The sequence below is a fragment of the Ictalurus punctatus genome, chromosome 3 (assembly GCF_001660625.3).
Source record: "Ictalurus punctatus breed USDA103 chromosome 3, Coco_2.0, whole genome shotgun sequence".
NCBI lineage: Eukaryota > Metazoa > Chordata > Actinopteri > Siluriformes > Ictaluridae > Ictalurus > Ictalurus punctatus.
In genome coordinates this window covers 2,415,845-2,440,762 of record NC_030418.2, presented here as the reverse complement: position 1 = coordinate 2,440,762, position 24,918 = coordinate 2,415,845, and the positions used below count along the sequence as shown (strand labels likewise).

Sequence of the window (24,918 nt, the reverse complement as noted above, 5' to 3'; positions counted from 1 at the left end):
CGTATATATAACTGCATACTTTATGATGCTTTATTCCTAACAATGTTATCTGTAGCACATAGCCAGGGCGTATAATTGTTCATTTTTTAGTGAGTCATTGTTGTTATTTATTTATTTTTTTTTGTCGTTTTCATAGGTTTCCACAACACATTCTTTGAAGTTTCCTTGCGAGAATAGATTCTGTAAAAAGCTCCTTCTATCAGACACTAGACTTACAGATTCCGTCTCTATTCCTTTCTTCCTTCTAATTGCTGCCCTGACCCTTTCTTGTCTAGCTTTTTCCCTTATTGCACACAATAATACATCATATTCGTCATAATCTCCCCCAGGTGCCGTCTGGAGTTTACAGACCTACTGCAAAAGCCTTGTGTTCACAGTTCAACCATCCAGAAACATCATCCCTCGACTTCATGACGAGAAGAAGCGCCATTGACCACCACTGGGCGGATGTTTAGTTCTCCTCTCGCGCATCCGCCTCGCTTTGATAAATGAGGTGAAATGTGAGCAAGGAGTAACGAGCACTGCAGCAGGAAGGCAATGTACAGAGACACAAGACAAGTAGCGCACAGAAAGAGAGATCCAGAGTTATAGAGCCAGACAGAAGGGAGAGATCGGGTAAATTAGAGTCAGATAGTGCTGACACCTGAAATCTGGCTGACAGAGAAGGTTAGTGCACTGGGAAAATCAAATGCCAATCGTAGTGAACGTAGCCTCATCGCTTAAGCTAGATGTCTTGTACTTGCCAGTGAAGGACTCAGCCTGCATGGAGCAGACATCCTCGCTGATCTAATGAACGTTGAAAGGCTTGATAGTTCTGCTGTGATTTGTACATTGTGCAGCCATTGGCTTCAAAGACACCTGTTAACTGTATAAAGAGTTTTTACTGATGTCTGGAAAGGCCAGTTCATAATCGAAGTGTCCTACTCCCACCCTAAAGAAATGTTGCATGCTTTTTGCAGATACTCTTGAACTATCCCGACAGTCTCATAGAAAGTCTGGCCAACCCCTACCACGTATTTCTGGGGGGGGGTTTCCTAGTATACCACCGTACTGTTGAATTCTCACTTCTGATTGCTCAGAAGGTGTCGATTAAGAGCAGAGATGACAGTTCTTCTGGATGCAAGGCAAGTCCCACCCGGAAGAAGACATTTCTTTAACATTTATGGAAGGAGAGTCCAGTGTCAGCACTTTAGAACAGGCCAGAAAGTCTTCAGGACAAAGTATGCACTTTAGGTTTTTTGGTAAGATGACAAGTTGTGTTTTTGTTTTGTTTTTACATCAAGAGAGAGAAAAAAAGAACGACTGGTGATGGAATGACTTTATAGCTGCTGTAACGTAAGTGATAACAGGAACTAACTTTTTTATGGACTTTTCACAACAATAAACTATGTTATTGGGGGGCAGTGGTGGCTTAGCGGTCAAGGTTCTGGGTTATTGATCTGGAAGATCGGTGGTTCAAGCTCCAGCTGTTGGGCCCTTGAGCAAGATCCTTCCCCCGCTCTGCTCCAGGGATGCCATATCATGGCCGACCCTGCACTCTGACCCATGTTGGGGTATGTTAAGAAACCTGTATCATTCTGCTGACCGTGGGTTGCTAAGCAGAAGCAATGGCTGTTACTTCAAGCTGTTTTGAACCTAAAAAATACCTTTAACAGAAACAAGGTCACTTTCCAACCTTATTTAAAGTGTAAACAAAAGCAATCAATATATATCTTAAGAAATACAGTCACTCATGTGCACTTCTGAAGTTGCAGACTACAACCCCCTTGATCCCCCTTGAATTCCTGTCAAACACCTATCCCCACAGTCGCCTGATTACTAATGGGACTCACCTGGTCACCCTCGTTGCCATTAATGACCCAGATTCCCAAACACACTTTGAGAAACCTGTGAAGTTGTTCAATTGTGTTACGTATGAATGAAATTGACTTCAAAATGAAGGAAAAATTCCATGACTGATACTCACTGGGAGAATATGGCACTGGGAATTGTGGCTGCAGCACTGCACTGTGGTCCGTATTATTAAATTACTTTGATATAAAAACCTTCTGCAAAACCTTGAGCTATAACTACCCTGAGTGGAATGTGGAGTTGACTGAGGTATGAATTCGGGCTGTTTTTTTGTTCTTTTTTCTTCAGTGCTGAAAGAAGGAGACAGGAAGTGAGTGGAGTGGTGAATGATGAGCATGCTTGTTGGAGTGTTTGTGGAAGACTCTGAGCTTTCATCTCTGCTGTGCTCAAAGGCACAAGATTATCCAAAGACTGCCAGCAGCACAAAACCTATTTGTTCCCAGAGAGAGAGGCTCTCTTTGTGCATATAAAAGGGTCTAATGCAAGGTCAGTCACTTTTCCTAGCTTCTCCTTCCCTTTTATTTTTTTTATTTATTTATTTTTTTTATTATTATTATTTTTTTAAAAGGGTGCTGATCAGAATGCTTGTTTTGCTAGCGGCCACTGCATGTGTCCCTGGTCCTGGTGATTATCAACCTACCATTCAGATAGCATTCCGACCTCTTCTGTGATGCATCCATATTTATTATTATTATTATTATTATTATTATTATTATTATTATTATTTCTTACAACTTTGGTAAACGTCATAAATGTGTGCCTTCAGAACCAGTGCTTTAGAGTAAAAGGTAGATACTGTTTATTGGCTTCCATGATCTTCTGCTCATAAAGGAGCAAAAACAAAAAATTCAGGAAGAATGGCCGAATATCGGGGTGCTCTTGGCAGAATGCTTCGTTGCACACCCTTCCAACACCCCAAATGGTACAGGGTGGTATTTTACTATATTCCAATTGGAAATACAGTGTCTGTGAAGTTAGTTTGCTATCTTGGAGTGAAATGTGAAACCCTCATGTGATGTACCTGTACATTTACCCACACGCATGTTTCCATCCTATTGTGATTTTATTTTTTCTAAAGAAACACTCCAAGGGTTTTCGAGGCTGGCAGCATGCTGTTCACGCTTTACTCTCTTGCCACAGTAATAATGCAATTATCGAAGGAACGCTGTGCTTTAGGCACTTATTTCAATGGCTCTACACACAAAAAATATATATAGTATTGTTCTTGGGGGGCTTTCAGAACAGCTTTGTAAAACTGATTATCATCCAGATATTACATGCCACCGTTTACAATCTGAAAGAAAGTAAGAAATTACATTTTGTTTTTTTAATGCAAATTTCTGCAAAATTCACACAGTCTGCCATGAACAGTGTAGTTTATTTCCAGCTTTAGCGGAGCATGTAAATAGTTTCTCTGACGGTGAGACAGCTAATGCTAATAAAACATGCATACACCGTTTGTAAGTGATTTACAAACCGTTCTGTCGGTGTAGCGAGCGCTCGTGTGAAGAGCTTTTGGCAAAGTGCCAGATTCCGATGCAGTCCAAGTTCATCATCCGCATCCTCTTTCTGCTCATACTTACTCCCTGACTCACCTCCATCCCAGTCTCTCACATGCACACCGAAATCAAGACGTATTCAAAAATGAGTAATTATCAATATCTTTCCCGTTTAGACGATTTTATTCAATTATTTTATGATGCAAGGAAATGTCTTCGAATACAGAGCTGTATGAAACATTAGCAAAAGCTCATTTGACATTTATTTACAACTGACCCAAGATATTCAGATATATGACCTCACTTCATCTTGTCTTTCCAGCTGCAGCATCTCGGTGTGTTTGATACATATCTAGAGTCTAAGTATAAACCAGGTATTCTAGATCGATCTATCTATCTATCTATCTATCTATCTATCGTCTGTTGGACTTGAGAGTATTTATCAAATCATTGCTAATGGTCTAGGAAGCATCTCATTACATGCTATCTTGCCTGTACTGTTTGTTTGTGTGTGTGTGTGTGTGGGGGGGGGGTTCGGAAAAATATATTCTCATTAATATTAACCAAGTTCTTTAAAGTTCAAAGCCATTACTTATTATAAGGTATAGTGCAGTAGATACATCCTAATTACTGATAAACCTTTTGTAATTTACACTTCCTCATTGTGTCCGTTGCTCATATAGTTACAACACTGGACCAGACCAGTCATGCAGTAGCTTATCTATTTATTTATTTACTTCCTTACTTATTCGTTTATGGATCATTCCTTGTCATTCAGCAGAACCGGAGCCCAGCTTCCATAGAGTGCATTATATCGGTGGTTCCCAAACTTTTCCAGGGCAAGGCCCCCTAAATGGCAGTAACATTTGACCGAGGCCCCCCTTTTGCAAGATGTCTTTAAAACACCTTAAAAATAGACTTCTGAATATATCCCCCCTTTTTTTTTCAAATTAATAATTACATCTTTCATCTTTACATTACATTAGGAATTATATAAATATATATTTTTAAAAAATCATGTATTTATTTATTTTTCACATCAAATTGTTGAGGCCCCCCGGGCGCCCCCTGGTGGCCCCCACTTTGAAAACCACTGCATTATATAAGTTGCCCCGTGACTTTGATCATCGATTCATTTTTTTTTTTTTGGTAAAAGCAGCTCGGACGGTACATCTGGCCACAGGGCCGTCCGTGGAAATTGCTTTGAAATGGAAATTGTGTCAGATACCAATGCTAACTGCATCTACAGTTCTACTGATGCAAAACGGTGCTTAATACTGAGAATAGAATTTAATTAATGGGAAACGTTGTGTATGGCTGTGTTGAGCCTTTTCATTGTCTTCCTAAATCTAATTCAAGTAATGCAACTCATATCAGATGTAGCCGGACGATTTGTCTGCATGTAGCACGATTCCATGTACGTAAGTGGTTTTTGTTTTGACTAAACGTCAGATCAGAGTCGTTTCTGATTCCGTTAACGTTTTAATGTCGCGTCCGTCGTATCGCAGTGCACTGATCGCCTGTTCGGCGACCGAGTTAACACGGTCTTCTTATTACTCAAAGTAACACGTTATAGAGAAACGTCTACATGACGGATTACGAATACGCTGATGAATAACGGTAGTTTTATGTTCACTGTTGCACTGTCAAAGTAAAAAGTTTTACTACCAAAACAGTTTAGCATGTCTAGAAGTCTTTAAGAAATATTTTAATTGCTCTGATATGTACACTACATCAGTAATTTAGAGTGTGTGACTGGCAGGATTAAACTTTGTCTGATGATACAGTCTGGCTGCAGTCCTGATGTATGTCTGAAAGAGTGATGGGATGATTGTAGGCAAAATGTTAACACTGTAATGAGGACGGGGCATTTTAGAAAGCAAACGGTGATAGTAGAGGACTAGCCTAGCTTCACAGCATCCGCTGGGAATGAATGAAACGCAGGAGTTTGAATGTGGAATAAGTGAGCAATAAGGTTAAATTGATGTATCGTTGACCGGCACTCTCCGTGGTCACGACCTCGTGCATTAAACCTTCTGAACCCTGTTAGCAATTATGGACCTTAGAGGCTGGGTGCAAGTTTTAAACATCAGGCTTAACCCTGCATGTAAGAGCCTGTCGGCCATTTTTTTTTTTTTTCTTTTTTTTTCCAAACGAAGATATGAGAGACATATTATGTTGACATTAAATGATGTAGCTCACCTGTTTATTAGTAATTGTTTTCCAGACTTGGTAACCAGTCGGTATTTTACTAGCCAAAACATATCCACTTCAAACCTAGGTGTAGGGTCTCCACTTTATTCAAATACTTCATACCACGTTGTTGTTGAATTCTCACATCTGATTGGTCAGTCGGCGTTAACCTTCTATAACATCAGCTCTGACGTTAGTTCTGGGAAATCGGTTTAATATTAATGCAATTCTAATACATCAATATTATGACTAATGATAGTATTATAATAACAACGACTAATAATAAACGATTTTAAAAAGGTGTTGTCTAACAAAGAAAAAAAGAGTTGAATCATTAATACGGTAAAGTGGTGTATATCCACAAGTAGGCTACCTCTATAAAACGCAAGACTGCGTATTAAATTACGTAAAATGATCTCATTTTACCAACGGTCTTGTCAAAATCTTACTGACGAAGCTCACGAAGAAGAACGCTAAAGACATGTAGCATTAGCATAATCGTTGCTTTCTTTATATTTAATGTTTAGGTGAAAGTGCCAGCAAAATATCAAAGTGGTGTCTCATCTCTTCAGACAGTTCAGACCGATCTGGCGACCCGCATCTAGCCGACACTGACGGAAGGACAGCGGGGCAAGCACAAGGTCAATTCGTCTGCAGGAGAGCATCTGTGAAGCTGTCCTTTCCATTCACTGATGTTCTCTGATATCACGCTCTGAATTATACCTGTTCTCAGAGCAATCATAGGACCCTCTCTAGGAGTTTGACAGTAACGGCATATGTTTAGTGCCGCGTCTAAGCCGACGAGGATGTTTTATCCGGGTCAAAAAAACCCTAACTAGGAAGTAAACTTCTCCTGTCTAGTTAATACCAGAACCCCTCGACGTGGGGAGTACGGTACTGAGATAATAGTACTGAAGAAAATGATCTAAATGTGTAATTTAGAGGGCTCATGTGTTTAGAGTCACTCCTGCAGTAAAAAAAAAACAAAAAAAAACCCTGCAGTATTTCATCCAAGAAAGCTGCAGTATTCCGTAATTGCTACAATACTGCCGAAAGCTTTTGGCAACAATATTTCACAAAATTACATCTTGTGTTCCAGATTTATCTTGGCCAGGAAATTTGATCGTAGAAACTTCACACTGTCATTTATGTCATTTGTTGTATCGGCCAGTAGCCAAACATATTTGGATGACATTTAACAGCACTATTACTCCAGACTTTCTAGCTATATTTAGTGATTTCAGTGCAACGTACAGTAGCTGATTTGAAGCTTCAAATCCAGCCCATACCTTCGGTGTTCCTGCCAAAACCACACTCTTTAGATAGAAAGCTTAAATGCAAATCCAAGGAGTAGACTCCTGAATTGACAGGAAAGTAAAATGTCTCATCTTGAATAGTTGGCTGCGGGTGGTTTGTCTTATTTTTTTTCCTCTCTCTTTTCTCGCATTTACAGTGACCAGGATGTCTTCTTTGAACAGATATAGTATATTATTCACAGCTAACGCCATGTTAGGATAACTTATGCTAAATTAGTCTTCTGTTCATGTAAGTCTGATCACTAAAAGTGACTCGGAATCACCTACCCCACGTTTACGTCTCTCTCTTTAGCCCGCTTAAACGCTTCAGTTTTTCTTGATGTGTGTTTTTAGTGTCACCGTTTCCCCATTCTGTATTATGAAACTGACATATTTGCGTTCCGTTGGGTTAATTGGGTTAAGGGTTACCTAGAAATTGCAAACGCATGTTCGTAAACGCATATTTGAGCCGCGTGCGAGGTTGAGTTGATGATCTGTTCCTATTTCGGTGTATTCCAGGTTGTTCAGGCATGCCCAAGACAAAGTATACAGTCCCTCCAGGATTTTGCGATCGCAGGCATGAACGCAAAATCAAGCAGACTCCGGGATATTTGTAAGAGCTCGCAATTTTTCAAAATTGCCACGGATTATCCGCAGGTTTGGGCCACGCGATGTCATCACAACGGGCATTCAGCCCTCTTCTACTCATGTGTGTCAAACATCAATAGAGCTGGAAGGTCTCATTTACCAGTAAACATCACCGCGAAAGACCGTGCGAAGCGATTTAGTGCAATTTCGCAATTCAAGCAGGTTTCCGCAGAAAAAGCACACAAAACTCTTGCAAAATTTGAAAAATACATTACAGGCCGAGTACGTTTTAGTTGGCTTAGACGGTCATCTTTTCACACAAGTCGGTTATGTATCATTAGTTTGTATCATGCTGTACTGAGCCTGTATGAAAACTAAAGGTTTTTGTACTTTGATACCCTTTTATAAAGGTGTGGGGGGTTTTTTTGTTTCGTTTTTTTTTAAAAAACGGCTACGGTGATGGAGAACGTTTTAATTCTATTGGTCCGAGGCCATCCGACGGTAATTAGCAGTCTAAACAGATACGGCTGCAAGAAATCCGATTATGATATGTGGCAAAATTACATCCGACCATTGCACTTCTGAAGATATTCTAAAGGCTGAGTTAAAACTAGCGCTCGTACCACGAAAATGTGCTTAATCAACAGATTTCCGCTGAGATTCTTCGCTTCAAAGCTTAATCGTACGTCCGCCGAGCACGTCGTTAGCGAGCGTGCGCGGTGCGATCGATACGAAAGTGGGTTTTGCGCACGAAAAAATAATTCTACACATTTTCTTTAACTTGCGCCGTATTTTAAAAGTAACCCCGTGTTTACAATTAGAGTGACTCGCACTCCTTTCGATCGTTGTCTCATGGGTCTTTATAGTGCTGATGCTTTATGGATGATTCCCAGGCTCGTTATCACTCAGTGGGGGGAAAAAGAAGAAGAAAATCACAGGAGACGAGTGCCTTTCCTCTGAGCTTAACCTTGGAATCACACGGAGACTGAAGTGTGGCTGATTGCTGCTGGGGAACGCTCATCAACGTGACGGATGACCTTGGTGTGGCGTGATGACACTTCACCTCAGGAGGCTCTTCATAAAGGGCCAGGTGGTGCGATGAAGACTGGCTCGCCTCGCTAAGGCATCTGCTATGTGTCCTTTGTGTAGTATCAACGCTAGTGATGTGTCCTTACTGTTTTACCATCTTAAAAAGTGCTTCCTCTGGTTCTTTTCCACAAAGGCTTCATGAGCTGTTCCTTAAGGCTGAATGAATAGAAACACAGCAACACCCTGAAAACAAATGAATAAAAAGCTTTACACTCCAGTATGATGATATAAATAATCATGTAAAATTCAACTTCCAGGCTGTTTTACTGGGAATGCCTAAACGGCGCATTTATAATCTTAACTCCCATGATGTGGATCATTCTCCGTACGAATCCCTGTGAATTAGCGGTCCCTCTAAAAACATTCCATACAGAACATTTATTCAAGTCTTTCTGATCAAACAGAGTTAAGAATACAACAGAGCTGTAGTAGAACTGTTTTTAGAGAATGCTTCAACCTTAAGTTCGTAGGTGTTTATGCCGCTTATTCACATTGCTTCCATTTACAAAACCGTCGCATTCACTGGGGTTAATCATCCACCCGGCTCCGGCGACCAAACCGCGCTTTAACGAGTTTGACGTTCCATTAGCTAAAGAGCACTTTAGCCTTCTGACCGTCCGTGCTCTGATTTGATTGTGCCTTGTAATTAATTCATTTGAGATAGACATCTGTGGTCACCCAGAAAATGTGTTCGTCATTACAGACGTGTTCATGAGGCCACGGCGGTGTGTTGTGTTGGATTAACGCTAATAAAAATGTTTTTGAATTACACTCGCCGTCAAAAGACCGGATCCACTGAAGCGTTCCGATAAGGGTGTTCTTTGCTCTGTTCCACGTTTTTAGAACCGTAACGGAGAGGTCAAAACGACGAACACACAGTTGTACGGTGACCGAAAAGGATACGATCACCGACGTGCACGCTGTTGACGTTCTAGACGTCCATTTTGAAAAGATTTACACCGATTCGATGCGTTCAAATTTGTAAATAAATAAATCCATGCACGTGAATCAACTTTGCTACTTATATTTGTATTTTCATGTAAATCCATCTTCTATACCGCTTTATCCTTTTCAGGGTCACGGGGAACCTGGAGCTCATCCCAGGGAGCATGGGGCACAAGGCGGGGTACACCCTGGACAGGGTGCCAATCCATCGAAGGGCACACAAACACATACACACACTCACACACCCGTTCATACACTACAGACACTTTGGACACGCCAGTCAGCCTACCATGCATGTCTTTGGACTGGAGGAGGAAACCGGAGTACCCGGAGGAAACCCCCGCAGCACGGGGAGAACACGCACACTCCACACACACGGTCACGGTGGGAATCGAACCCCGGACCTTGGAGGTGTCGATCTATAATTGAAATGGTTTTTAGCTCGAATTGCTATTCGCTATAACAGTAAACGCAATCATTAGCCACACAAACATCTCCCCTGTGCCAGATAATCTTTTAATTATTCCATGTCTCTATTGTGGTGGCTCAGTCCAGCAGCGAATGCTCTGTAAAGCCACTTCTGGATCCCTCATCAGACCAAACCCGGGCAGCATGCGCTTAATCGGCTTAATGCAGACAAAAGCTGGGACCTAGTAGCATGTGAAATGTATCAACGCATCTACTCCCAATTACACGAGCAGAACAGAAGGCCTACTTTCTTTGTTCAAGTTCTTTTTCTGCGCTCACATCAGCAGGAGTAGCCTCGCTCGTACCCGAGCGCACGACCAAGCCAAAGCTAAGCGGCGATTGCTCGCTCGTTATATTGAGTTCATTCACTTTTGCAGTGACCCTACAAGCCCTACCCGAGGACAATTTTGGTAAAACTAAAATAGCGACGTTTTCATCCCATTTCAGGATGCTACCTTTTACCTGATGAGCACTCTTCTTTGAAGTCAAGTGCTCATCCATCCTGTGTTTTCTCTTCAGTTGTTGCCATAGATAAGGCATATCTAGATATCTCGGAGCAGAAACTTAAGATATTACACCGGCGAGTGTGTGTTCGAAACGCTTGTCGACGCAGATATTTGCGTTAGACCGTCTCATGTACGTTTTCGGCATCCGGATCTTATCCAGTGAGACCTACATTTATACAACTCGGCAGTTGAGCGTTAAGGACCTTGCTCAAGGTGTCCAGCAGTGGCAGCTTGGTGGTGCTGGGATTTAAACTCACGATCTTTTGATCAGAAGTCTTGATCACTGGTGATGGTTTATTTCTCAGCCAAAATACTTTGATGAAAGCTGTTTTTTTTATGGCAGCTGATGCATATTGGAATAAGATTTTATTAATGTTTATATCAATTTAGCTACGTTGTCATGAAGGGATTATTTAGATTTCATGTGGACCTTCGAACGTGTTACGTAAGCGGCTAAGAGGTTTACTTCGACTAATAGAAACTGTGTTTAGGGGGCACTGTGGTTAGTGGTTAGCACGCTCGCCTCGCGTCTCCAGGGCTGGGGGCTCACGTCCCACCTCTACCCCGTGTGTGTGGACTCGGCATGTTCTCTGGGTTTCCTCGGGGTACTCTGCTTTCCTCCGCCGGTTAAAAGACGTGTGTCGTAGTCTGATTGGCATTTCCGAATTGTCTACGGTGTGTGTGATGGGTTTGCACCCTGCCCACAAAGTCTTTTCAAAACCACTCTCTCTTATTCCACTTCGCACTTTTTTAGATGTTGCGTTCTCTCAGTGCTACCATATTTAAGCTCTGAACTTCTCTAGCACCCGTGCTTCTCTATTCAAAACTGTAGCCTACAGCCATGATTTATAAATGTTTTTTTTTTTTTTTTTGTAGCAGGAGTGTAAACGACAGTGAGCGAGTCGCCATTCGTAATCTGCATACACTCCACGGTTGTGCATCTGTGCTCAGGATTTATTTCACCCTTCAAGTGATGGCTGTATTAGATTGTGATTTGAGGGTGTGCTTTTGTTTTTTTTGTTTTTTGTTTTTTTTTCGTGATCACATGCCGTATCACATGTAGAGTAACGCCCGTGAAGATTAAAATGTGACAGATGGAGATTGCATTGGATTAATCCAATGCATAGCCAGCTCAGCTCAAAGTAATAGAAATTGCGTGGAGTGCATTGTAGTTGGACTTCATACACTTAAAAAAAACAAACAAACAAACAAACAAAAAAAAAACCCTAACCTTTTTTTTTAATACAAGATCGTGAGCGTCCTTATGAGGTTAAAGTCATCTCCGTATAGATTTCCCTCATGTTTTCATCTGTTACACTCGATAGCCATGTCCTCTTTATGTTACATGATCGTTGCTTCTGGTGAAGTCTATTTAACTTTCACACCTAGCATGCGATTTCTCCCATGAGAGAAATAAGAGCAGATGGTTTTGACCTCTCTTGCACGGGCCTCCAGGCTAAATAACTCGAATGTATTGCGTCCTCTGCAAAAGTAGCACGTAGCATGTCTCTCTATTATATTTGTAGGGGAACTTTTTTGACATTTTCTACTCGTATATACTTCAGAAAACTAGACTATCCTGACTTGAAATATGTTTGCACATAGAGTCTCTCCTCCACAAATAAAGTTCTAGCGTTTTAAAATCCGTTTACTCCGGTTTCCTCCCCCAGTCCAAAGACATGCACGGTAGGCTGATTGGCATGTCCAAAGTGTCCGTAGCGTATGAATGTGTATGTGATTGTGCCCTGCGATGGACTGGCACCCTGTCCAGGGTGTACCCCGCCTTGTGCCCGTTGCTCCCTGGGATAGGCTCCAGGTTTCCCCGTGACCCTGAAAAGGATAAAGCGGTCTAGAAGATGGATGGATGGACCTCCCTGATGTAAGCTGTAACTACAGTGTTCTTAATTACAGCATCAAAGGTAAATGTTTTCCGAAATTTCTTTACCGAGCCGTAGGCTCCATTACTTCAGTGTGTCCAAATATTACTCCATGATAGCTGCGTCCATATGCTATAATTATATACCGAACATGTGTGTTCATACAGTAGATCATACAGTATGGGAAAACCGGCAGAAAGGTCCTGCATTTTCATGGGAAAGCGTTTTTGCGCGGCGAGAGCGTGAGTTGTTTTTGTATGACTCGCTTTATTCGTTTGGTTATTACAAACAGCTGTTTAAACGTTTCACTGCATGGAGAGGCGTTTGGATCATTTTTCAGAAGCGATTAAACCCGGTGGGTCAACATCTGAAGAAAAGCTGGTTTTGCCTTACAGACGTATGTGTGTGGCCATCTGTGCTGATGTCTGAGACTGGGGGTACACAGAAGTATCGCATATGGAAGCAGCAAAGACTGAAAAGTAACTATGAGCAAACATGACAGGCTTTTTAGTCTTTCTTTTTTTGTCAAGCTGTCAATCTGTAAAGGTTATTTCAAATGATTTTCTTCTTCTTCTTCAGTGATTATAAGTTAAGATTCTTTCTTATTCACTGACATTTGGGGTAACAATGCATAGAGCACTATAGTAATTGATTTATTTGTTTATTCATTTCAGCTATTATCAGATGTTAGTCGTTAAGTAGTTACGACCGTTTCTTTAATCCAACCCCAGTCTATTCCCATAGAAACGCTGACTATTCCTGATTGCTCCCACGCATATTCTCGACCACTCTTGTACACGCCTGCGATATCTCTGAACCTAGTTCATAAAGTTCTCCTAGATATATAAACAAATCTGTAGTTTAAACATTAAAACTGAAGAAGCGGTAGGTTTGCATCCGTTTTACGTTTTAGGCGTACTGGGAATTCGGACATGCGTGTCCTTTCGCGTACTGCTTTCCGCCTAGTTTGGTAGTAGGGATGTTCAGACACCACTCGCCTTTCTCGTACTGTATGTGTCACGTTTTCTTAGTCTTATAGCGTTCACAAGACTAGTATTACGGTGTCGCATGACTCCTCTGCACATTGTGTTTGGACACCCTCGTTCAGATGACCTCAACACAGAAGACGGATAGACTCATTTGTAACCTTAGTCTTTACACAATTATGTTCCACTTATGCCTGGTAATTGTCCTCATCTGATGATGGAGGATCAAGTGGACTACAAAGGCTGGAGTTGTTTCAGGGTCACATACACCCACACCGTGAGAAGAATGGCTCTGTAGTTCTTCTGTGGCTAGCACAATCTGCTTCATCACTGCTGTAAAAGACCAGCCTTTATATTTCTCGACTAAAACCGATTGAGACGCACAATAGCACTTTTATGTCACAGCATCACGCCGCTCGAGTGTCCTTTTGAATGACGGTATATGTCATGGAGTATAAGATCTCCGTATTGTGAGAAACCCTTTCGTTGCACGTGCAATATTTTATGAGTTTTATTTGAACGCTAAGTAAGGAATAAAACAAAACGGCGTGTGCCCGTAACAGGAAAACCTTCATAAAGGGTGTGAGGTGTTGTTGCTACACTTCAATTCATTCATTTACAATACCAGCACATCCCAATGTCTTTTTATTCCTTTTCTACCGCGGCAATTTGCTAAGGATGACCAAAGTCCGCGTTATCCGTTGTGTTCAACTTTTTATTTTCGTTCCGAATTGCTGATCTGTGAGACTCCTTCCACGTTCTCCGAATAGAAAACTTCTCAGCATGTCACCATTATTTTTCAAATTTTAGTTTATTATTGAAAGAACTAATTGCTATACAACATGACGTGTTTCTCCGAGGTAACCGGACTGAATAGCGGGAAGGACAAAAAAAAAAAAAAAAAAAAGCCTTTGAGTAATGGATTTGTGAATATAAGAGCGAAAACGCTTCAATAGTCCAATGACGTTTACTTGTTGTTCTTACTTTCATACAAAGGCCAAAGCGGACATAAAAGCGGCCTTTCAAAAATAAATAAATAAATAAATAAATACACACAAACCGAAGCTCTTAGAAAGGCAAATATCGTTTCCGTATTGTCGCCTGGAGGTTAGTGATTAGACTTTCATGAGGTGGCTGTTCATTATGAGAGTGTTGAGTGGTTGTTGTGTTTACCCAGTGTCCTAAGACTCCTAAGGCATCATTGTTACACCACCAATTATTACTGCTATATTATCAACAGTGGCTTCTTATTACTTCTGAATATTCCATCCGCTAAACATTATACTGAAGCCACCGGAAAGACTTTTCATCTGAAAATGGCGCTGTGGATTTTACGGTACCTCAGATTTAGTGCTCACGTTTGGTGTGCAGATTTATTTAATTACAGCAGCTGTAGCTCACAAGTACTGCTTACGCGTTTACTAGGACTTTGCAGTTATGCTAAGACTTTGAAGGATTTGTTAGAAACTCCTCCAGGATTATTTCCCGAGAAGCAAATGAAGTGAAAAATGAAAACCGTCAGCCGTTACTTAACAATAACCTGATCTCAAGTTTTATTAAAATTCCTAGATTTTCTTTGAACGAGTATTTTATCTTGACGTCGTGTTTATGCTGGTCGCGTTGTTCACTTCGGACGCACCACCTGCTTCTGTGGATGCTCCCACGTAAATCTACCTAAAGATCTGCACTTCCCAAACACACACGATACCCACGTCTCACCCTAATCTCACCTGGATCATGTAGATTTGCACCTGCGAAACGCTGTAAACATAAATCCTGTCCTATGCTCATCTGTTCATACTCGACATCCTTTCAACACACTTAATACTGTTTGTCTTTACTCTCCTTCACCTGTATACAGCGACGATCGATAATCCCACTGTCCGTGTCATCTCAGTGTCGCCTCTGGATTGATCTTTAAGGATCTAAATCTGCATCTGGATTTCTGTAAAGCGTAGATTCGATAAGATCGAATTGAAGTGTTGCGTGAAGTGTGTAATGAAGGGATCATGCGGCACATCACATCTCTAGTAGTGATTAGTTATGAAACTAATGTGTGTTTTAGTGTCCGTTTTAGACCTGTTCCCGTGCTGATGCGTGTTTAGTGTTTAAAAGTTCAACTCAACTGGCCAGATCATTTTGAAATCAAGATATTCTTGAGCTAGCATATGGATGTTATTAAACAGCTTTTATTGTCAATTTCCCTATAAATAGTGAGTACAAGCAATTTCCTGTGTTTTTTTTTTTTTTTTTTTTTTTTTTTGCATTAGCTGTTGTTCCTTGGTGGTGAGTTTGACGCGATATACAATATATATCTAATCATTAGGGTTAGGGATTTCATTCCAACCAAACAGAAGCCACACCCGAGTCTACTGAAAGCCAAGATCAACTGATTAATCATATATTTTACTTTGGACTCAAATGGATTATGAGTTGCAGGGATATTGAATATCATTACGAAAGCTTTGTTCCTTTACATGCTACTTCCTTGGTTGTCTGTTGTTTGTGGTTTTGGCTTGGTGCGTACTCAGTATTGAACTGTTTCATAACTTTGAACTCTCATACCTGGATGAAGATTCACTTAGGATTCGAGTTCCTTGTATTTAACTTCCTTATTGCTATTAGGCAACCTGTATAGCCTCCTGTAGTGTTTTTTTATTTTTTTATCACAAACGTACTGTATATACAAATTATATATTTCCTTTACAGTACATACTGTTTTGTGCGTATTGGAAACAAAATTGTCGTCTTTAAAACTCGATTCATTTATTTCCCATTTAGCTTACTCTACTCTCCTTTTTTTTTTTTTTTTTTTGCTTTGTTTTAGAATTGTGTAACTTATAATGCCAAATGAACCCCATTCTGAAGCATTCACCATAACTACAGTTAAATAAACGGTCTTCCTTTAGCGCTTCCACCACATCTGTTGATGAGTAGCACTATCACCCAAAGCTAAAGAAAGAAAAACACAGTATACGGTTGGATGAGTCACCATTTTAATCAGTTTTCATAGAATATTTATTTGTACATTTTCACAAGCTAGGAAGAAATATGTCAGAGGGGGAAACCTTTTTATTTATAAACAAGAACAAGTCGTTCATTTTATCAACCGGTATAATGTGGGTGTGTAAGATTTATTATTGTTGTTGTTGTTGTTGTTGTTATTTTTGCTTTACCATGTTCTGACCCAAATTTGCACAAAGCAGAACCAATTTTGCAGCATACACTGAGTGTGCAGAACACTGTAAAAGTGTGCTTATTTCCAGAAACTGATTAGCTGGATAATACTATAATCTCCACTTGATTTTTCCCTGGTACATCCACTTTGATTAGTGTAAATGAAGTTAGGCGAAGAGGTTGTTTCTCAGTACCAAGAATCTGAAAAAGGGATGAAAACTCTTTTTTACAAATGACCTTTTAAGACCGAACTTGAAACGACAAGAATGACGAATATTCCTGTAACAATTTGAGACGTGCTGTGTTCTCGGCTTTAGTACTGGGAACTTTTAAGCCTCGACACGTGAGAATACGAGCTAGCTACTGTACGACTAAACTCCAGAATTATTAGCACTTGTCAAGAGAATATCCAAAAATATATGTCAAAAGATATACAAGTAATTGTATAAAATAAACATACGCAACGATTATATACATGAACCTTCGGTAAGTTTCTGTAACACATCCTCTGTTGTGGCTTGTTGCAGCCAATCGCATGCAGTTACGCAAGTATGTAAAATATTTATCTGAAGCCAGCTCATGAAAGAAGGGGGGGGAAGGGGTGATAACGGGGCATTTAAAGACGACTGAACAGAGAAGTATACGTTAAAGCTTTGATTCAGGTTGAAAACGGACTGTGGCGTGAGTCTGTGGCGCTAATTAAAAGCGGTAACGTTAAGTGTCGGTGCATAATGAAACAAACAAACAAAAAACCTTCAAATTATGTTATTTATAACCATGAATTAACCCCTAAAATAACTAACGTGGAAAATGTAGCACTTGTACTTCAAAATTTGTAACTGCTGTACATATTAAATAGGAACAAACAGACTTTAAAATAAAACTACAGCTATAGCATTCCTCTATGTTCAAGCTTACTGTAACAGCCCTCACTTTCAAGGAGGGTGCCAATAATTCTGGATTTGCCTGTATAGGTGTTCCAATGTTAAGGACACATCTGAAATATTTTTGTAGGATAAGTAAAACAGTGCTGGCTATTTTTATACATCTTAATACTTCTTGGTATTAACATTCTCCAGTATTGAAATTGAATTTATATCAAAAATATAATAATAATAAAAGAAAAAATGCCAATGGATTGTGGCAGAAGATTTAAAAAGAAAAAGAAAGAGAAATGAATTGTGCAGGTTAGCAGATGGCCATAATGAGAAGTCAAGTAGTCAGAAATTGCATTGTAATATCCAGAAGCATTGTGTTTTGTACACTCAGTGTAGCCCTTACTACACAGAAGGGCAATGCATCTGCCCCTAAAATGCCCATCTAGACCTGCTAATGCCATCTCTAAAACCTTTAATGCAACAGTTATAACCCATATAACTTTGTTACAAGGCATGGGCAAAAGTTTTGTGATAAATCAACTTCACAATGCAAAAGATACAAAAATAAGAGATTGTCCCCTCCTTTACTTTCCCTTCTTTTTTTTCTTTCTTTTTTTTTTTTTTTTTTTTTACACCATTTAAACAATAGTATTCCATTAAATCTCTGTAGTACACTTTAGGGCAGCAGTCATTATAGGTGGCGTCTATTCTTTTATACGGTGTGTGTGTGTGTGTATATGTTTATCTAAACAAGTCATTATGACCTTATGCAGTAGGATAAGACGTTGCAATATCCGATCAAAATCCGTATTTATTTTCTCAGTCTGTTTTTAAGTAAATACGTCTCTTAAGATCTGGATGCCCTGTAAATAAAGAGAGCGATGCGCTTCTGCGTTTCTTGTTGTTTTCAGTTTAAAAAAACAAAAAAAAAACAAGCCAAACATCATGTCATAAATGCTTCAAATGTGCAACAGCTGTTCAATCTGCACATGCTTTGAGTGTGCATCGCTTTTCTGGTTCGTTTCAAAGGAAAGTCGAACCTTCTTATCCGATTAGAGCGTACAGCCATAACGCAGCCTCTTTCTGTAATGCCTGGAATTACGATACAAAAAAAACAAAAAAACAAAAGAACACTATAATATACATCGAGTATTTCATTTGGACGCAAAGGGTCCGAGCACGGTCTACACTGCAAAGGCATTATGAATGTGCACTCTGAGGACGGATGAGTTTGGACCGGTGACGGCTACAATTACAGTGAAGCTTCATATGAGAGAATATAAGCGTTTGAGGAAATCATATACAGCACTGGTGACTGTTAATAGACTTGGAGGCACTCTGCTCGGTGCGTTTTAACCGGCACTGCCAAACTGACCCAGGCACTATAACCCACTCTTTCAGACACTCCCCAAAAAAGTAGGATCTCAAAATATATACTGTACACATAGGAATAGCTATGCAACCCAAAAAAAAAATAAAAAATTCAGATTAAAACTTCGAAAGCAATCGTTTTATAAGAATAATCATGCACAACAGAAATGCCAGCAACCCAAATCATCCTTGGACTTTGTGTGTGCCTCCAAATGTTACTCCAAGTCTCTGACGTTATGTGTTTATGCTAAGAATGGGGGGGGGGGGGGGGGGGAGGTGTGAAACTGACAAAACCTCCCAGAAAGCCTCTGTTTCGTGTGCCAGTTAGAAGTCGATGCATATCATACCGTACACGACGTATGCAAAAAACACACATAAGATTCGTCAAACACTTAAGAAAGCTGCTCATCTTGACCACCGTTGCAAATGATCTCTCGCCCTCGAGACCAGATTGCGGTTCGGCTCGAATCCTTTTTCGAGGTACGGGAAAAATCCCGACGGGGGAACGGGCCGAAAACTCGAATTACACACGAAATCACTTTTCCGCATAAACCGAAGCTCATAAAACTCAGAGCTGTAAAAATACAGAGAGGAGACAGTGAGAGAAGGTGATTACAACAGGTAGACCTGGAACATATATATCGGAGATATTTTTTTTTTTAAAATACAAATTACGAGCGTCCGTGTGTTGCATTGGCCAGGTGGCTACAACAGCGGTGCCAGGTTGGGTGGCAGGACTGCCAGGGAGCAGTGCAAAGAGCTGAGCAGCAGGAGGAGCAGGGTGCTGAAGACTGACGGGGATGCTGAGTTCCCCGAGAGGGAGTTGGAGGAGCTGGGGTTGTCGATCTGAGGGTCCTGAGAAAGACAAGACGGAGATCAGGAAAGAAATACGAACGTGTTTATGTGCTCATCAAACAAGCCAGATCAGAAAGTAAGCTCTCGATTATTGTACTGGAAAATGTAAAAAATGCGATTCCCTTTGTTTCTTTAAACTCCGTTTTAAACCCTCAGAGGTGAAAGGACGCCAGGCTCTTATCAGATAAAACTCTAGAATTGAAAATGTTACTAAAATAATTAACTAAATGCAAACTTTTTTTTGTTGTTGTTGTTAAATAGTGATATATGAGAACTTTAATTGAGTTTATTTAAGGACCACTGAATTCATACTTTAAACCCTAATTTAAACCCACAGCTGTAAAAGTCTCCTATAAGGAAAGTTCTCCCCATAAAATCGAACATTTAATGTAATCAAATTTAAATAACTCTCTACAAATCTTACAAAAGGTATTGTTAAAGTGGATCTTAGCTATATATGAGTATGTACACACAGTTGTGCGCAAAGGTTTGCATACCCCTTGTAGAATCTGCTAATTATTAATACTGTTGACAAAATAAAAATATGACACGGATCATAAAAATCCCGTGTTGATTTTTATTTAGTCCTGTCCTGATTAAGCTAATTCACACAAGCTAGTCCACAAGACAATAGCTGAATTTATAAAAAAAAAAATTCCCCGTTCAAAAGTTTACACACCCTTGACTCTTAATACTGTGTGTCGTTACCTGGAGGTTTGTCCTGAGCAGTTAAACTGCCCATTGTTATTCAGAAAAATATTTTGACCCCTCTCCAACAGCGTCTATACGATGCCGAGATCCGTCTTTTCACACTGAGGACGACCGAGGGACTCGTCCACGACTATTACAAAAGGTGCACACGTTCACCGATGCTCCATAAGACAACACGATACATTAAGAGTCAGGGGGGTGTAAACTTTTAAACAGGATTGTCTTGTTAACTTAGAGAGCCAGACCAAGGAGAGGCTGGTGAAGGAGTGACTGTTTATAGCTGCTGTAATGTAAAGGATAACAGGAACTAACCTGTTTCGCAGACGTTTCCCCAACATTAAATAAATGTGGCGCGATAAATGAATAAAAACTACGGTTTGGTGTGCTGTTCTTTTAAGTAAATAAATTGTAAGTGTCGGCACATTGCTGCGGTATAAGAGGAATAAAGTACTTTGGAACATGCAGTTATTTGAAAAGAATAAACTTCATAGCTGAAACAGTAACAGAGACCTGTGTTGATTATTTTCCTATAACAGAAGTAGCCATTATGTCTTATTCTATACTTATTAGCGATTAACCTTCTATTTGTTAAACCTTCATAAAAAAGGGAAAAAAAAAAATCGAAACTAAATCTCTTTTCTGTGAGAAATTTTACAATATCTTAATATAAAATAATCCAAATGCAACGCTTCTTTTCTCCCACTAAAACTTTTTATACATCACCACAATGCTGTTAAATCAGACGTAGCGCTCAAACCCCAACATATTATAACGTGACTTACGCTGATGCGTTTTTAGTTACTAGCCGATATATAAATCCCTCTTCGTATTTGATGTACGTTACACAGATGAAGACGAATAACACCGTGATGAAATGTAGAATCTGAAAAAGCCGTGCGTGTGTGTGTTTTCTATTTATTTATTTATTTATTTATTTATTTATTTATTTATTTTCAGACTGTTTGGACACGCCGGAGTTGCACTAAATGTCACTCTGGCGTGTAATGCTGCTTTTATTACGTACAATGACATTTACTGAACTTTAAAAGCCGACAGATAAGCAACGTTTCCAATTCAGCATTTTGCACTACAAAGCCCACAAGCAGGAAGTTCGCTTGCGGGTGAGGTCAAAGATCGAGTGGAACTTTCCACTCGATCATCACAGGACAACTAGCATCTTTTGGTTATCAGCTCCGATGCATAGCAGAGTTACTATTAACACCATGAAGTTCATTATTTACCTATATCGGCGCGTCTCGACGTGTTTTATTCCTCTTACACCGCAGCATTTTGCCAACAATTATTATTATTATCTATTAACGTATGCCGTTTAGTTTAGTTCTCTCCTTCAAGGGCATGTAGTGATGATGACTGTTGTTGTTGTTAAGAACATGCACTGTCCAGCGTTCTTTAAGTTTTTAAGAGCCAAAATGTACAGCATACATCCCACTATATGATTCATACACCCCTCTTTTTTTTTATTGACATGTTACATACCGAGCTTCGGTTTAACTTTTGTTGGCGAATTTAACCGTACTATCTACAGTACGTACAGAGTGACCAGCGAAATCCACTACTTCATTCCAAGCTTAATTTATCTCACTGACGTCTGTATGCACATGGAATGAGAGGTCATTTATGAGGGAATAAGATGAAACCAAGAGTTTATGTATTTCTTCCATTTTTGATGCGTGAAACCGTTAAATAATCGCATGTAGGAACTAAAGTTGTGAGTGGGGAACTGAATATAAACATCTGGTTCGCGCCCCCTCATGGAAAAGTTTCACTATAATCAGTGATTACACACGAATTTTAATCCGTTCATGTAGAGCATCTTCTGTTCACGTCCCTGTGTTGGTTGTTACTACAGAAATGATGACGTATAAGAACATAGTAACGTAAACCTGTCTTGCATAACGGCTGCTATCGTCAGAGCCGCTGTGAGAGGAAATGAATCCACACCTTCTGGCCATGAATGGAAACTTCAGCTGGTATAAATATGGCTAGCGTGAGTTTGATGTTCTAACAAGGCAGTCACACTTACCACACATACCACTCCTATTGTTTGGTTGGACTTCAGCTTCTGTGCCTAGAGAGAGAGAGAGAGAGAGAGAGAGAGAGAGCGAGAGAAAGGCGAGAGTGTACACGAGATAGTTATGGCATGTCCTAGCATTTCTACTGCTACAAAGTGTACGTGAATGCGCCCATAAATCTGGACACCCTTAGAAAGCTACATAAAAAAAGCTGAGTTATGAAGACGAAATTGAGGCAAACTAGAGGAAATTGAGGGACCGCCATCGCCACAATCAGACCTCAAGGAAAAATTCAGGTGGAAATTGTCTGAGTGCCTTCCCCCCCCCACCTTCCTGCTGCTGTGTCCTTTTGTTTATTACAGGCATTAAAGAAGTGCAGATGCAGCTCGGCCTAATGCACCGGGCTTAAACACGGCCCTGATCATCCTAAATATGACTCAAATGGACTGTGATTTAGTACTGACTTGCAAGATCGCGGTTTTAGAGGCTATAATATCCCGCAGTAGAGTTTCCTAGAGCAGAAGCAATACTCTGCAGTCCGTAGGGTCTTAAAGAACGAGTCCACTAATGAGAATTGTGCATAAAAAAATGCACATCCGGCGCTTATTTTCACGGAGCCTCTGAGACGACGGGAGTTATATCTTAATAGAATCGCTTGTTTACGAATTAATACACCGAGACCGCAAGATGATAGTTCGTGGCCACGAGGTACTTTTAGTTTATTTAGTTGAAATATTACATCACGGCGACGATCTATGGAACCGGAGCCCGTGACTTAACATGTTAAAACGGTTGTAGTTTTTGGCCACGTTTTATTGTTTAACAGTGAACAGGCTGCATTTTTGTCTATGAAGACAAATGCGTAAGTCATAAACAGATAAAGTATCATGATGCGTCATCCTTAAATACATCAGTTGGAAAATACTCGACGTCGGAGTGGTAAAAGTCACTCTGCGTAATGTCAGGCCACGCCACACCACCCAGTCGTTTATGATTTTCCAATAACAGCACACCGCAAGTATTTATTTATTTATTTATTTATTTATTACTTATCTACCCACAATAGCATTCACATGTCACTGATATTTAGCTCAATTTTACATTTACTCCATTTGCCTGAATTAATATATTGCGGATATGAATTATTTATTATTATTATTATTATTATTATTATTATTATTATTATTACAGCCACTCGTTGTGTAACTTGACTGAGCTCATGACTTGATATGCTGTGGAACGTTGTACTTAATATGTGGCCTCTAGTTAATTATCATTACTAGCTTGGAAAATTAGCAGAACGGCTCGACATTGCTTAATTAGCTCGACATGGTGCAACGCCGGTGACCGTGACGTATCCATCGTTCCCAGCTGAAAGCAAAGTCATCTCCAGGCTTACGGTTCGAGATTATAAAATACAACAGTTACCACGTGTTAAGTACTTCATAGAAACAAAATCGATCTTGAGAGACTTAACCCACGGCCTTCGGTATATTAACGCGTGGCCACGCCTAATTATAATTAACCACCATGTCACCTCAGTGGCTCTGTATATTATTACTAAAATTCAAACGATCAGACTGGTTCTCTGGCAACCCTAGAATTTGAAGCATTTCATCACAAGAACCATCACCGCTGAGTGCTAGCACGGTGTGCTTTTTTGTTTCAGGATCAAGTCTTTACTAAATACCTACCTCAAATTCATTACAGTACGTCGTCTATGATGCGGTGGACGTGCGGATAGATAAACAGTTGCGAGAAAGATTTAATGAGTTCACACCATCTCACGGCCTATTGAAAATCATTTCAACCCTCCAGACGTTATCGGCACACCATGTGGTAGCTTGCCGTTGGCGTGGTGAAATCTGGCCGTGCGCTCGGGGGAAATGAGTTTTATGCAGATGAGCAAGAGCTTCTGTTAGCGCTCTGTGTGTTTGGCGTGGCCTCTCTCTGTGTGCCTAACATGAATATGTGAGGAACAGTGCTTTTATAAGAGGTTTGGTGACAGTATAATGAATCGATTCCTGCGTATGCCCGCGTGTGATGGTGGAACCGACAGAGCCAAAGACCAGGATGATAAAGTGGTGCCTGATCTGCTCAAAAACTGTTTATAATTTATGATTCACTTCCAGAGAGAGGTCCTGACCTGACACTTGGATAAAAGAAATGGAAACAAATGCTTCAATACATCTAAATGTTGCATCATTTATCACCATTAAGATAGGAAAATGTGCATAGTTGTGATCGGGTACAGCATCCATAAAGCCATTACTGTACACTAGAAGAAGCAAAAATATGCGATAACAGTCCAGTTTACATGACGTTAAATAAATGCACTGCTATCTCCGTTAGCTTTAGCTTACTTGTTTGTAATGCCTACTGGATCATAAGTTGGTTGCTCAGTTTTTTTGGATGTTTTAAACGTCTCCTTTGATCAAAATCTGACGTTTTTGTCTTAAATATATGACTTATTTCAGTCATTTACATATATAAAACACCACTTTAGCCGCTCTAGTAATACATTTCTGAACACCTTCTTGTGTATAAATAAAGATACCATATTTGTTTATAATGTGGTATATTTGACATTTTCAAA

At 40.1% G+C, this 24,918-nt stretch overlaps 2 protein-coding genes across 3 annotated transcripts in view; one reads left to right on the top strand and one right to left on the bottom strand.

Moving 5' to 3' along the window:
• The first annotated feature begins 1,120 nt into the window (after positions 1–1,120).
• The window catches only part of ccdc172 (coiled-coil domain containing 172), a 108,844-nt gene continuing 85,046 nt past the window's right edge, over positions 1,121–24,918 (top strand). The window contains exons 1-2 of the mRNA XM_047154429.2: positions 1,121–2,012; positions 2,140–2,337. Coding sequence (XP_047010385.1) covers positions 2,331–2,337 — 7 coding nt within the window. The 5' untranslated portion in view covers positions 1,121–2,012; positions 2,140–2,330. The remainder of the gene's footprint in view (positions 2,013–2,139; positions 2,338–24,918) is intronic.
• Positions 16,277–24,918, bottom strand: part of gfra1a (gdnf family receptor alpha 1a) — an 83,890-nt gene continuing 75,248 nt past the window's right edge. For both annotated transcript variants that reach the window (XM_017464747.3, XM_017464746.3), the window contains 2 exons: positions 22,334–22,378; positions 16,277–19,578 (listed from right to left, as the gene is read on the bottom strand). In XM_017464747.3, coding sequence (XP_017320236.1) covers positions 19,429–19,578; positions 22,334–22,378 — 195 coding nt within the window. In that variant the 3' untranslated portion in view covers positions 16,277–19,428. The remainder of the gene's footprint in view (positions 19,579–22,333; positions 22,379–24,918) is intronic.